This window comes from Vidua chalybeata, chromosome 1, assembly GCF_026979565.1.
Source record: "Vidua chalybeata isolate OUT-0048 chromosome 1, bVidCha1 merged haplotype, whole genome shotgun sequence".
Classification (NCBI taxonomy): domain Eukaryota; kingdom Metazoa; phylum Chordata; class Aves; order Passeriformes; family Viduidae; genus Vidua; species Vidua chalybeata.
In genome coordinates, this window is record NC_071530.1 from 100,008,675 (window position 1) to 100,023,232 (window position 14,558).

The 14,558-nt window shown below is 42.4% G+C and overlaps 1 protein-coding gene across 4 annotated transcripts in view; it reads right to left on the bottom strand.

Moving 5' to 3' along the window:
- Positions 1 to 765: 765 nt before the first annotated feature.
- LDLRAD4 (low density lipoprotein receptor class A domain containing 4) overlaps positions 766 to 14,558 on the bottom strand; it is a 239,423-nt gene continuing 225,630 nt past the window's right edge. For 3 of the 4 annotated variants that reach the window (XM_053937773.1, XM_053937797.1, XM_053937788.1), the window contains 2 exons: positions 12,699 to 12,752; positions 766 to 11,422 (listed from right to left, as the gene is read on the bottom strand). In XM_053937773.1, the coding sequence (XP_053793748.1) occupies positions 10,880 to 11,422; positions 12,699 to 12,752 (597 nt within the window). In that variant the 3' untranslated portion in view covers positions 766 to 10,879. The remainder of the gene's footprint in view (positions 11,423 to 12,698; positions 12,753 to 14,558) is intronic. The other variant, XR_008429851.1, reaches the window with a different exon arrangement.

Consider the following 14,558-nt stretch of genomic DNA (forward strand, 5'->3'; position numbering starts at 1 on the left):
TAAGCTTTAGTATGGCAAAGTGGCATGTGCCAGCCAGGGAGAATTTGATCTACCTTGCAAAGATCTGTATCACCAAAGACAAATCTCTGCATATTTCACGGGACCCTTTCATCTGGTTTCTTACTAAGAGCATCATCCCTCTCTTCTCCCCATTACTGGACCACAACTGCTCTTATTTTAAGCACTGCCCAAAGCATGTCCCAGCTTTCTTAAACCAGGTAGTGAATCTCCCTCCCAGAAGCCGTATTTTGCACCTTCATTTTTTAAAGAATTTTTGCAACTCAATGCTTTGGGGGCATTGCTTATCCCCCCCCGCTGGTCAGTCAGCTCTGCTGTGCCAGAGGCCGTCACCACCAGCAGGGCTTTAAATGAGATCGAGGTGGGGTTGTTATCTTAAAGGAATCGAAATCACAAGCTGGCTTAGATTAAGTGCCTAGACTTAACTCCAGTGTGTGACAGGCTGTCTCCTGCTACAGCCCATCTTATGGCAGAGGCAGGGCAGAAACCGTCCCAGCATTAATCACCAGAGTGTGAGGGTCAGAACGCTGATCTTAAACCCTCACCAGACATCCACTTCCCAGGGCTCTAACATAATGCTTCAAGGATTGAGTCCTCTCTCATTCCTTAATGATCTGCTACCTGGCTGCCAGCAGCAAAACAGCAAGGTAGAAACACAAGTACTTAGTATTACCAAAACCACTCTAGAGTTCCATGCTTTTTTTTCTTTTTCAATTCGAAGGGAAAATAAATCCAACAGGAGACAAATGCATTTAATAATTTTTAATAATTTTGTGCCATGGTTTAACCACAGCATATTAAGAACAAGCATAAAATCTGTATTTAAAACTAACAACAGCACTTAGAGCAACATCTTCCTTTAAAAGTATTGCAATAAACAGACCTTAGGTCTAAAAACTAGGACATCACCATTTGCTCAATTAAAAGAGTCAGATACACAACAGTTGAAATCTTTTTCTGTATATAACTGGGAGTTACAGTGGAAAATAAGCAACAAATTAATTGTGTTAAACAAAAATAAAATTTAAAAAAAAAAAAGTAAAGCAAGCCAGGTTTGTCATAGCATCACATGAACAGCTATTGAGAAATTCCAATACAGTTGTAAAAAGACTTACTGTTTTTAATAGTTTTGTTTTACAACAATAAATTTTAAAAGAAAGATTAAATATTGTTGATAGTGCTGTACATATTACAGAATAGCTTGAAAGAAAATGGACAAAAATAATAGATGTGTTGAAAATGTGATCTTGAAAGCCACAATGTTGGAAATACAAAAAAAAAATTAAAATCCATACAGCAATAAAGCATTTTACACTGTAAATTAACTAGCAAGAAACAACAAAGAAAGGGTAACACTCTAAAAACAGGCATTTGATGGTTAATTTTGAGTGTAACAGCCTGACTGATGCACATACCATCATGAAATGCTCTGAGCACAGCAGCATTGGGCAGTTGAGAGTTATACAAAGATAAAATCCCTATCGACACTTATGTAGTCTTTATATTATGAGTAGAAAAGCTTTGTTAAAGAATACTAAAGTGATTTTTAAAAAATTATTATTATCATTATTTTTGCTGTCCAGGTCTATGATGCCTAAGGCTCTCGTAACTTCTGCTCATAGTCCTTTTAAAATCTTGGCTGCCTGCTGTGCTTTGTGGTAAATGGAAAAGCATGAACACAGCTGTGAATACACTTAATAGATAGTCTGCTCTTTCCACTGCAGCTTCAAAGCAAATTAGTGCCTCTAGAAGAAGTCATGCTCGTGTTTGGTCCACTCAATATGCATGTTTTGTTCTGATAAATCCTACTCCTGACTCCTCCAGCAGGAGGTTTACTCTGTACAGTCTTCCTAGTGAAGGCCCGGGGTTTTTTGTTTGCTTTTCTTCCTTCAAGCACAGAAGTGGTACTGCAGTGCAAACAGAAACGTGAAGATGGCCAGGCAAGGCACACTTCCAAAACAATGACTCCACGCCCTGACAAACAATAAATGAATTAACAAGTGACAATCACGAAATACCTACGGTACATGCTTACTGAGAGAACAGCTCAACATATAGAAGGATGTGATGATACAAGCTACCTATAAGGGCACGATGATGCAGAACTGGCCATAAAAAACTTAAAACACTTCTTTAAAACAAAAAAAAAGCCAAAACAACCATGGTCAACATTCAGATACAGGACTCCTGTGAGGGCTTTTAAAAAGATATTTACAGACAAAGGTGTAGATGCTTCTAGGTTGACAGAGAAGCAGTGAAGGACTGTGCCCCAAGGCACCATCCTCCAGCGTGACGGACTGGGTTGAAAGCCCACTCAAACCAGAGGAAGCCCCACCACTGACTTCACTGGCCCCGGGTAAGGCCCCCTGAGTTTTAGCACAGCGCTTTGCAAGTCATCTGAAAAACCAAACCAAAACGCCATCTCAGACATCTCCCAACACCTTGCTACCTTACATCTGTGGTTAAAGCCTGGCAAGTATAAAAAAGCTACATACAGACAGGAGTATCTATGAAAGATTAGTTGGTATCCATCTGTAAGAGGACAAGTCTGCCTCGGACCGATAAACTTTTATATCATCTACTGGGATAGTTAGAACAAACAGTTTAGAAAAATAAGTACAGCATCTGCAAGTCCCTACACTAGAACTTCATGTTGAGTTTTCCTGAGGTATTTGCTTTACCAAAGAGCGTGCAGGGGCACGGGAATGGAGCGCCAAACACAGGGAGATGCCGGAGGAGAACCAAACTGCCAAGGGAGCCTGGCAGGAAGCTGAAGTGTAACATTACTTCCCATACCACTTCCCATATTGGGTTTGAACAGGTCTAAGCATTTCTCTGTAATCTTAAATATGAACCTGGGTTAAGCCATTGCTATCAGAAGCCAACACAGCAGCAGAGCTGCCAACTCAAAGCTCCCACTCAAACCCTGCATTCAGCTCGCTACCAGCTGGGGCCATTCTTGCCCACCCTGCAAGAGCACAGGTCACCAGGGAGTCCATCCACACCCCAAGCCCAAGGACAGTCTGTAGCGGCAGCATGGTGCACCAGTAGTGGGCACAGGTTGGCTGTTGTCACAGAACTTTCATTGGCCTGGTTTTGATTTTGCAGGGATGGTTTGGGTCAGTTCCCACCTGTCTGAGCTTCATTTCAAATCTAGGATGTGATTAAAAAGGTTTGCAAAGTTTTAGCCTGTTTCTAAGTTTAAAAAAAAGGTAATCAATGATAGTAATAAATAACGTATCTGCTGGAGAAGTAGTAACTAATACTGGTCCAACTCAGCAATAGCAAGGCAACAACCAATACAAGAAGCATCTAGTTGCAAGGTTAAAGCTGTGGAGGTTTTGTTTGTTTTGTGGTTTTTTTCCTTTTTTTTTAAAGTGACACATTAAAAAAAAAAAAAAAAGAAGAAATCTTCACAGCAAAGATGCATCAAACAACTAATTGCTATACACAGGCTTGTCAAAAAGGATTTGTTTAACCTTTTTCCCTTATGATATTATATTGATATTTAATAGGAAAATAAAATACATAGACTTTTTGTAATTTGTATGCATTCACTTGCAAACTTTCTTACAAAAAAAGGACCAAGCACAGATTGGCATTCACAAAGTCTATGCCATTTTTTGTGTTAAAATTGGTATCATCTGTACACTATCTTACAGTATTAACAACATCTATTCGTTTTCGTATGTTTGTTTGTTCTACCCATTGGGTAGGATATGTGCATAATATATTCAAGTTATACACAGCACCATACAAAGAAAAAAAAAAAAAAAAACAGAAAAAAAGACAGACAACTGAAAAAGCACCATTTTAAGTGAGGCACAACAAAGGTGGGAGTGTAAGGCCAGATGCAAAGCCCCCTGAAGCTGGCAAGAGTCTTCCTACCAACTTCAGCAGGCTTTGGATCAGGCCCTCTTGAGTGCAAGGGGATTCCTATCTGCTCAGACCTGAATGTGAGGCACCTTAGTTGCTTACAAACTACGGACATGCAAACCTCCTCAAAATTATATCTAATAAGGATGTATTTAATTTATTAGTAAACCTACCACAGCAGACAGACAAGCACAAACCAAGGAGAGAAAGGAAGAAGAGAAGAGACAGCTTTGTCACCCACGAGATCCTACACGCACCGTGTTGTTTCAGAAAGCTCACACACCAAACCACTTAAAACAGCAGCAGCAATATAGCAAAGAAAATAGCATTATCTCTGGCAGTAAATCACACGTCTGTCAGAGGGAGGGGGAAGTATATCTACGTTACAGTTTTGTTTTTCTATCATTAATCAACATAAAAAGGTAAGCTCTTTTATAGCAAGAAAGCAGGCTAGCAATACCTGGGTTGCTTGTGTTCAGTCTAAAAACAGAAGAGACACCAGCAAGGCAGAAGTAAGAGCCAGGAGAGTTTGTGACACAAAATGGTCCTTGATCTTCCCTTTCAAAAGCAGGAGAGTTGTACTGGGTGGTTATCAAAACAGCATTAGCATCCCTGAAATACATTTAATGCCAATGACAATTTTAAGAAAACATCAGTAGGCCCCTCCACTGCATGTCTGCAGTACTTAATAGTGCAGCAAAGCACTTCATCGAAACACCTACACTTCAGTTTGCTGGGAAGAGGCAATGCAGGTCTCAGGTTGGTTTTGGAGGATGAACTTAGTGGTGCAGCTTCTGTTTATTCTCCAGAGCTGTACCAAGAAAACTACTCTTTTTTTTTTTTGCTGGTGCAAGTGTGCCCAATGGGGCTTTTGCCAGCCCAAAAATGCAATCAGAGGTGGCTCAAAAGGTAATTTACATCCCTGATTAGTGAGGATAGGCTGGCAAACTATATTACCTACAAAAAAAATCCTGCCAACATTTTCAGTCAGCATACTCTCAAAACCTTAAACTTGAATTTCCTAACGAAACATACAGACCAGTTTTTGGACAGGAAACCTCTCTACGTTCAACACATCCTCAGAAGGGACTCTTCAATGTTCTAAAAGGCCTCAACAGGTCTCAGACAACTCAGTAAGACTGCCTCTTTCCAGGGACTGAAATGATTGACATATTTGGGGCTAGTGTAGGAGAAAAGTTGTAATTGTACTGGTTGGCAAGCAGGCAACACAGTGCAGAGAAAGACCAGATATGTGTAATTAAATTATGTGCAACAGCCTTTATCTAAAAAGCAAGGATGTAATCAAAAGCCAGACTTCATCTGAACCCACTGCACAGAAGGATCACTTGGTTCTCATCATCAGCTAGGTCTGAAAAAACATACTGATGAGATTTAGGGTACACCGAGTATTACCTCCTTCCTGTACATCAATACACGAGGTCTGCATTGGGGTTATCCCAAAGCACGAAGATTTTTCAAAGCTCACCCAAAAGGAGAGAGAGCTGTTGGATGGAAGATGCACGAGCACACCAGGTCACAGGCAAGAACTGGTGCAGCAAGAAAGCCCCCTACTGATACAAACATAGGTCATGACATTTACGGGACTGAAAAGCAAATATTCCCGTTGTTTGACAAATGACCTGCCATTGTTACTGAGAGCACAACACAGAGCCATTTAGCACTTCTGGAAGGTGATCATGGAACAGAAACTAGTACAGACAGAATCAAGGGGACAAGTCTGCACGTAGGTCTGTATGTGCATGGACATGACTTAACTGTAATGACCAGAGAGAACCTGTGAATAATCCTAAATACTTTCAAATGTGCCAATAAGCCTATTGTTTATCCTTGGGGGGAAAAAAATATATAAAAAAATTTTATGTATATCTATTTTTCACCAACTTACTGTTTTGTTTTTCTTCGCCTACAAAATCAGGTTACCTTAGCTACCGTGAGCGTTCAGGAATAGAGTTAGAGAAAGGTTAGCAATCAATCTTCTCCAAAGCATTCAAACATTCCTTACAGATTAGAGTGTCAGTTCTAAGGTCCAATATCTCACTGCCTGGCAGGGTTAGAAACGACAGCACTGTTCCAGACAGCCTCCACACGGGGCTCTTCAGCAGGACAAGGATTTCTTCTCTATTGCAAAGTGCATTCCTTAATAAACAATGCAATTCTGCTCCTTACCCTTCCCTGTACTCCATTCACAGAAAAAAAAAAACCCTAAGAACTCTCAATGACACTTTTTAAAAAAAATATATCTGCAACAAGAACATTCTGAGATTTGGCATAACAGAAGCAGCTTCCAGCTGGGACAAACTGGTGTAAGAAGTGGGCAAGCAGTAATAAAAGACCAAATGAAGCACAGCTTCACTCATGGCTCCTGCAGATTCCGTGAGTGCAGGAATGCAAACATTTTCCTCACTAGCCATCAGGAACTTGTACATGAGGCGTATGCTTGAGTTTTCATACTTCCAAGGGAAACTGATGCTGTAATAAAGTCCCATCAGCCTGAGACTGGCCTACATGCAGAGTTCAGTGAAAGACCAGGAGTAGCATAATTAAACCCCCTTGATGAAAACAACTTATTATATGTAAATTCTGCACATGCCACACACGCCAGGAAAGGGATCTGAACACTGCACTGTTGGCTGGGTACCCCTCACTCACATCTTTTAAGCAGCATCCCACTCAGTCTGCTTGTCCAGCACTGAAAGGAGCCCAACCACAATTGTTCTAGACATAGGTACAGCATTAAAGCTAAGTGCCAAGTGCTCCACTGGTAAACTGGGAGAGAAACCAGTTTTTTTCCTTTGCTAAACCCCCTGTCTTTTCTAGCCCTGAAAGATCATACAAAAACACCAAAGATGGGGCATATTCAGCATCAAGGAGAAAGCCATGCCAAGACACATAAGGAAAGAATTAGTCTTTGCAGTAGGACAGAGGTCACAAAACTTTATTTCATAAAGGTGCATTTAAAGAAAAAATAATCTTTTAACCTGAAAATTTCTAAAGTAGGGACATCACTATACTGAATTTTGGGAACACAAGTCAGAAGATGCAACCAGAATTCAGGCAAATATGATCCACCACATAGAAAACACCACACACATACTATGTGGGCTTTGTGCATGAGACACATACACCAGAAGATCAGTATGGAGGCAAAATCTAGACAATTAATGCTACAGTGTTTGCAGAAACCTTTTATAATTTATACAAAGTTTCACTGAGTGGCTCTGGAATACAGTCTATCAAATCTGGATATTTTCAAAGCTCGTCTTCCATAAATGCTTCACAGAATTACCGATTTTCAGAGCTCACCAATTTCTAAACCTGTAAAGACTGATAGTGATATCTAATTCTGGTATTTCTTTTACCATTCTGTTATCAAGAGCAGATTCAACAAGTCAAAGAAGAAAAAATGGAAAAACGAATTGTTTCAAACAGTAGGCAGTTACATTGTTGACTGGCTTCTCAACACTAAGAGTGGAGAGCACTAATAGAAAGTGCTCCATAAGATAATAGCCCATTTACTGCTAAAAGAGGCCCCAACACAGAAGATTGCAAGCTCACCTATAGCAAGTAAACTAGCCACTACACTCCCAGAGCTGAGAAGTACTGTCTGCACGTTACATTTGGGAAAGCAGAGCATGACATTAAGCCATTAGAGTGTCCAAAGAAGGGCCATGAGGATGATGAAGGGTCCCAAGGGGAAGCCATATGAGTGGCTGAGGTTACTTTCTTTGTCCAGCCCAGAGGAGACTGAGGGGAGACCCCAGTGTAGTTACAACTTCCTCATGGGGAAAAGAAGAGGGGCAGCATTGATCTCCTCACCCTGTTGACCAGTGACAGGATCCAAGGAAATGGCTGAAAGCTGCGCCAGGGGCAGTTTAGGTTGGGTATTAGAAAAAGATTCTTCCCCCAGAGGGTGGTGGGCATTGGAACAGGCTCCCCCACAGCACCAAGCCTGACAGAGTTCAAGAAGCATTTGGACAGTGCTCTCAGGCACATGGTGAGACTCCTGGGGATGGTTCTGTGCAGGGCCGGGAGTTGGATTCAATGATCCTGATGGGTTCCTTCCAGCTTAGCTTGTTCTATGATTCTAGGATGAGAAGACAAAGATGCAAGAGGAGATGCAACTATTAGGTGAGCAAATACCAAGTTATTTTTAAACAAATATTTTCTAAAGAACTGGAAAAGGCTACATTTTCCAGGCAGAAAAATTTTCTCGGCGAAGAAAAATTAAGAGACGGTATACCGGACAACGTTAATGGGAAGTGCCTAAATCCACTGGCATGCAGAGAGGGTAAAAGATGGCAAAGGGCTCTTTTTAAAGAAAGAACGTTCCCAAGAGGCAACTTCGAAGGCAACTTCAAGGCTCACTTTGCTGAATCTGCACATGAGGAAAGTTGGTCTTCGACCACCCCAAGCCCAGGGCCAAGTTCAGGTGTGCTGTGCCATGACAACTGAGTTCCAGCTGTTCTCAGCTGAAGGCTTCTTGGCTAAACAATCCTCTTTTAGGCAATAGCACAGTATCTGTGTAGGCACACTCATCTCTCGCTTAAAGGCTCACTTCTCAAGTGACAGAAGTCACTGAAGACCAAAACCAACATTTGCTGGCTTTGTCCTCTGGTTGGGTTTTGTTTGTTTGTTGTTTTTAACTAAGAATTATGTTCATAGGTTGTTCGCAAAAATCTGATTTCACAGCTTTTATTCCCAGGAACCAGACAGTGATGAGAGCCCCAGCTGACTGAAAGTGGAGTGAAATGACCTAGTCATTTTCTAAATACCTGTCCTGTGGGTCTGAGAGGAAAAAAAACAATACAATCTCTATCTCTCCCTTCAATTAATACATACGATAAAAGGCAGCTTTACTCTGCATTACCAGCATGACTCAGACCAAAATAACAATTAGAGACAAATGTGGCTGTGTATTCAGACTAACAGTTATACAAATGTTTTCTAAACTAGAATAAAATCAAATTAACTTATGAAGAAAACAAATCTACACTGAGGCCCAAAAGACAAAACGCACGCAGACACACACACACGCGCACACACACTGTTTTGGCATTAAAACTCTGCATAGATCAAAGATGCACTTCAGTTATCAGAGTCCCTCGTGTACAGAAGCCCTGCAGAAATCCAGCCTCCAGCCGTGGGACCAGGGCATCGGTGCCCCTGGGGCACTCAGTGGCTGCTGCCCACAACCAAGCACAAGGCTCAGGAAAACAGAAAAAAGTGAAAGATCTTAAAGTGAAGAGGTCTATAACACACTCATACACCTATATATTAGAAACTATTCAAGCTAAGACTCTAAAGATTCTTACTTTTAAGTCCATTTCCAAAATGCATTTTAAGTGCAATTTGTGCTTTTTCATGTGCTTGTGATGCCACTATCACCTTTTGTCAACTTAGTTCCGGCACCGCGCGTGCTTCCACACAGGAACAGCCAGTGGAGAAACACGCCATATGCCATGACTCAGGCAGGTAACACTTCCCAACTACTCTCCAGGCCAGTATAGCAAAAATCAGGGCTTACAGACACTTGGTGAACACATTGAGTCACCTTTAGCCATGAGCACAGTCCTGCTGGCGTCACGCAGACATCATGGACCCAGAAGGTTTTCCACAACAGGGCCCAGAGCAAAATGGTTTGCAGGGAGAATTCCTGGTGCTCCCACGACCCTGCCAGGGATGCGCCAGGAGCCGGCACCACTGCCACGAGCGCTCTCGGTACTGCTGCAAAAACACCACGGGGGGTTTAGCCACAAGGGCCCCCTTCACTTTAACAGGACGGACCTCCAGGACTGAACTTCAGCATCTGAAAGGATGAAATGGAGAGCGAAAACCACAACAGCCTCACAATCTCGAACAGCAGAGCAGGGGAAAAAAATCCCACCCTGCATTTTTAAACTATTTATTGCATAATGTCATGATATGTGACTAAATACATTTCAGGCTACAGTGAGGACAAAAATCTCTAGAACTCTAAGTACTGGTGATACTGCAGTATGAAAAGGAAAAGAATGGCAGCACTTAGAATCAATACAAATCAATGCATCTGGGATTTGCAGTTTTGCCATTTATGAAAGAAATAATCTACACTGCAAAATAGCTAAACCTTAAGTGATGGAAAATGCTGGGATTTCATATTTGCCTTCTTCCATCCAAAAGTCTCCAAGACACTTCATTGATACACTGTTATTTGAATGCAAATTATTGCAATGACAAGTGTCCCTGTATTTTTTGAATTGTAAAAGTCAAGAGATGTTAGGCTAAGTCCTGTCCCCACCTTTTAGCAAACCCAGGGGGAGGGGGCAAACTCCTCCAAATTACTTCTAGGGCTCTATCATTATTCCACAGGTGAAACGACAACATATAGAAGAACTTCACATAAAACAGTTCCCTCATATATATTTTTTTTAAACAGTAAGATAGTGCAACTTTTTAAAACACATTTATCACAACACAAATTAATTCCTTGCATTCATCTATGTTTTCAACTTTATACCTTGGCACACAGAACAGGAATTTTGTTTCATATTAAAAAAATTCACACTCTGGGAGAAAAAAAAAAGCAAACTGGCCAATTCTTCCCCCATTTATCTAGCAAAACCACCTTCTTCCTTCTGCCATTCAGTGAGTATAAAACAGGCTGTACAAGCCTAATTTCTGTGCTAAGTTAACTTTTAGAATTAAATAATTGAAATAGTTTATTAAAAAAAAATAATATATCCCCCCCCTTTCCCCTGAAACACTGCTCATAGACAAACTGAATGGAAGTTTGTATTTCTTTCAATCTGCTTTGCATGCAATTCCCCTGAAAGGAATCAGAAACAAAGAACTGGTTTACACGTTTGGTTTTACTCAGTTGTACCACGTGAAACGTAACAACACTGTGCACCGGAGCACGGGGGTCTTCCTCCACCGCCCTGCTTGGATCTCCCGTCTTCAGTCCAAACGCACCTGGGCAGGTAACTTAGACCAGGTTTCCTGGTTTCCGGTCCTGGCCTTTGCTGGGGACTATTGTGCTCTCTGAATTGTTCTGCTGAAACTGAAGTCTGCTCCCCCTCTGCGAGGAAGGAGGCATGTTGCTGTGCTGGTGATGGAAAAAAGAGGAGCCTGGGTAATGCCCCATGACCTCGCTGTACGTCGGGGGTGGTCCTTCCATCCTTCCGTTACTGCTATAGTTGGTTGCACTTATGCCCGAATTGCTGCTGGGTGGGCAGGGACCCCCATTGTACATCGAGATGTCTATCAAGTCGCTATCAAAAATGGTTCGGTTGGGCGGCGCCCTGACGGATTCCCGGTTGAGCTCCATCTGCTGCTCGGGGTCCCGGAGCTGCAGGGTGCACGGGCCCTGGTACGGCGGTGGCTCTTCGCCGTCGGAGAGGGAGATGGTTGGAGGAAGGTCAATCTCATGCTGCATGTAAGGGTAAGTGGGCTGGAAGCGACTGAAACGGTCCCGCTGCATAAAAGATGGGGTGGTAAACCTGTCTCTGGACCTTGGGGCGTACATGATCTGAAACGGGAAGAGAGACACACGTGACTCCACCTCTGCACAAAGCGCTGCGGGTGCTCCAATCCTCTCAACGAACTGATGAAACACAGAATGCTTCTTTTTGCCACCCGTCCTAGAGGTTAAACCCAGCAGATACCGTGCACATGTGCGGCCACGTGCGTGCTGGTGAAGAGGCAGGAGGTGCAGGAAGGATCCAGCACACTCGAAAACAGCTGCACGAAGGAAGCCCAAGACCACACAGCTCCTTCTGACATTAAAACATTCCAAGCAAAACCAAATCATTCTGTTTCTGAAACCAGGAAACTAATTCTTTCTAGTCTGGGTAATTGACTAATTCTACAGTGTCCCAAGACTCGATTTCAGCTGCAGTCTGAGCTTCCCCCTCCTACTCAGAGTTAATGCATCCCCAAAGAATTCAGATGGTCATTTTAGTACAATTTGTAAAGGCTTGGCATATCTCACACCTTCACCATCAGAGTGTATCAGGTCTCCTCCTCCCCCTCAGTTCTCAGCCAGAACTCAGCCTCTGGGGAGAACCTACAAAGCCTCTGCAGTGTGATGGAAAGCATGTCCCTGGTATATTAAACCCCGGTGAAGGACAGGCTTTACAAAAGGAAGCATTCAAGATACTCTGTGAGGTGCTACTGCTCCTCACTTGGTCTATCCCAGATCTGGACAGACACAGCAGCTTCTCAGATCTAGAGCTATCAAACTGCTCTTCTCTTTTTTGGATCCCTGCAGGGTCTTCACCCCCTGACCTTCACAGATGCAGGACTAACCACCAGGAAATTCTGCTGCTTGTTACAGGACAGCTGGACCACTCAGAGCAATACACCTACAAATTATTACATAGACAAGGGATCTGTGCTAGCTGGAAGAAGGGAGACACTGGTGATAGGATAAGTGTTGTAAATCCAAGAAAAGTTCAGAGACAAGAGGAAGAGGTCTCCCAGCTTCCAATGAATACTCAAATTACTGAGTCGCTGTGGGAAAGAGACACACCTCCATCACTTACTTGTGAATGCCTACTATGACACAGGGAGTTGCTGATGGAGATGAGGTGTCAGATAGGCAGAATTTCATTCTTTTATGAAAAGGTCTCAGGAATTTATGAAATGTGTGTTAAGGCAGGCTTAGATGATTGTGTGAACTACACTGAAAAAGCTTTCTTTACAAAAAATAGATGCATGTGTTTGAAAGGAACCAAATATATATTACTGAAAAAAAAAAAAAAAAAGAAAGCACTTGATGAAGATAGTCAGAAATCTGTCAGTACCTCTGAAGCACCCTGGCGTGAAACCGAGCTTTCTGAAGGCCACAAGCACCCCTCCTGAAATGTGGAAGAAACAACGAAAAAAGAAAAATTAATAGATCACATCACCATTCTGCCTCATCATCACAGCTCTTACCAGGAGTCATCTTCTAAGGACTGGCTGTCTCCAGGAGCTAAACAAGCAACATCCCACCCCTTTCTTTCCAAAACATGAGCAAAGAGCAGCTCTGCTCCCAAGCAGGTCAAGCTTGGTCCATTTTGCAAGTGCCAAGATGACATCCACAGCACCAAGCCCCACAGGCCATAAGGATGCAGCAAGCTGGTGGTGGCTGAGAGAGTGTGGCAACACATGGAGATGACAGGAGACATCTCAGCACCTGTGTGCTGAGCAGGCACCTGCCACCTCCCAAACCAGCAAGGGTGGCAGGTCTGACAAAGGTCTGCCAGCAAGGATCCCAATTACACAGCACAGGCAAAACAGTTCACAACAAAACCTGGCATCTGTAATCTTAGTGAAGTGACAGACATATTAAACCCAGGGATAATCTGGTCAAAACTGTCAGTTGCCCAATTCCCACCATAAACAGTAGTTAAAGCAGCTGAGGTTTCAGCCACTTTTTCAAGCACTTCTCCAACCACCTTCTCAGGTCAAAATACCTTCTCTCTCATGTCTTGAAATGCTTTTCTGACATTGTACCAGCACTCAGGGCAGACTAAAGGGGTGAAGAACAGTATGCCAAAAAGGGAAAATAGCTTAAGGCATATTATTATTTTCCTTCTCAATTAATTGTTTAGAGTAGCAGTAACTCCCACAATGAATTTATTTTATTGGAAAATTCTGAAGCTGAAAAGGACATATCAGAGCAGCTATAAAGCACAGAACTTCAATCTTGGTGCACAAAGAGAAAATCAAAATATTGATAGTCATGACTATTTTCTTGATGCTAATTCAGGTTTTACATACGTAAGAAATTTCAGGAACTGGAAGGAAAATGCGTACTGTCCCCAAAAGCATTACCATGTATAGACTGCTTCCAAATCTTACTGTACTGCTTCTTCTCACCATAGCATCTTTCAACATATTTCAGAAGTAAAAATAGACCCAACTACATGTTCATCATGACACTCAGAGACCAAATGCCGTCTGTGATCTTGTCAGGAGAGTCCACTGCAGAGAAAAGCTGCTCTAAGAGGACTCTCCCACAGGAATCAGCTGCTAAGGAAAATGCTCTGAATAGCAAAGCTGGTACACTTCTCTTCTGTAGCTTTAAAGAACAAAGATAGAGAGAGGCTGACAATTGCAATTATTTACAACTTCCCCAAGTATTCCCCTTCGCAAAGACATGAAAGACAAATCTTATGCAGATTCACTTATTTCAGTGCCTAGATGTGGTTCTGTCAGTTGAAGAAATTGTAACTCTGGAACTATACACATACATGTATATACATACTTGTGCACACATTCCTTTCCATTCCTTCAGCACCCAGGTGCCCTCATTTTGAAATATCTGAGGGTATGTTTGCACAATTAAAGGCAATCAGGTTATCAGCAGTTGACCCAACAGGCTCCAATCCCACCGCAACTGTTTGTAAAACATATTAGTCAAAGCTAAAGTTCTCAATTAACTGCTCCTGAGTTACAGGCTCAGAAGAGAGGAAAAAAAGGCAAAACCAACAAGCCAACCTAGAAAGAAATAAAATCTACCTCCACCACTCATATTACTTAAACTCCCTTATGAAAAGGAGCTGCTGATGAGCATGTGGAAACAACTTCCATCCTAGGGCCCATCTCCCCAAAGGCAAGAGGGTAAGATGAGCTGAGAGAGATGGTGCAGCATATGGAGGAAAAACTCCTTGCATGGA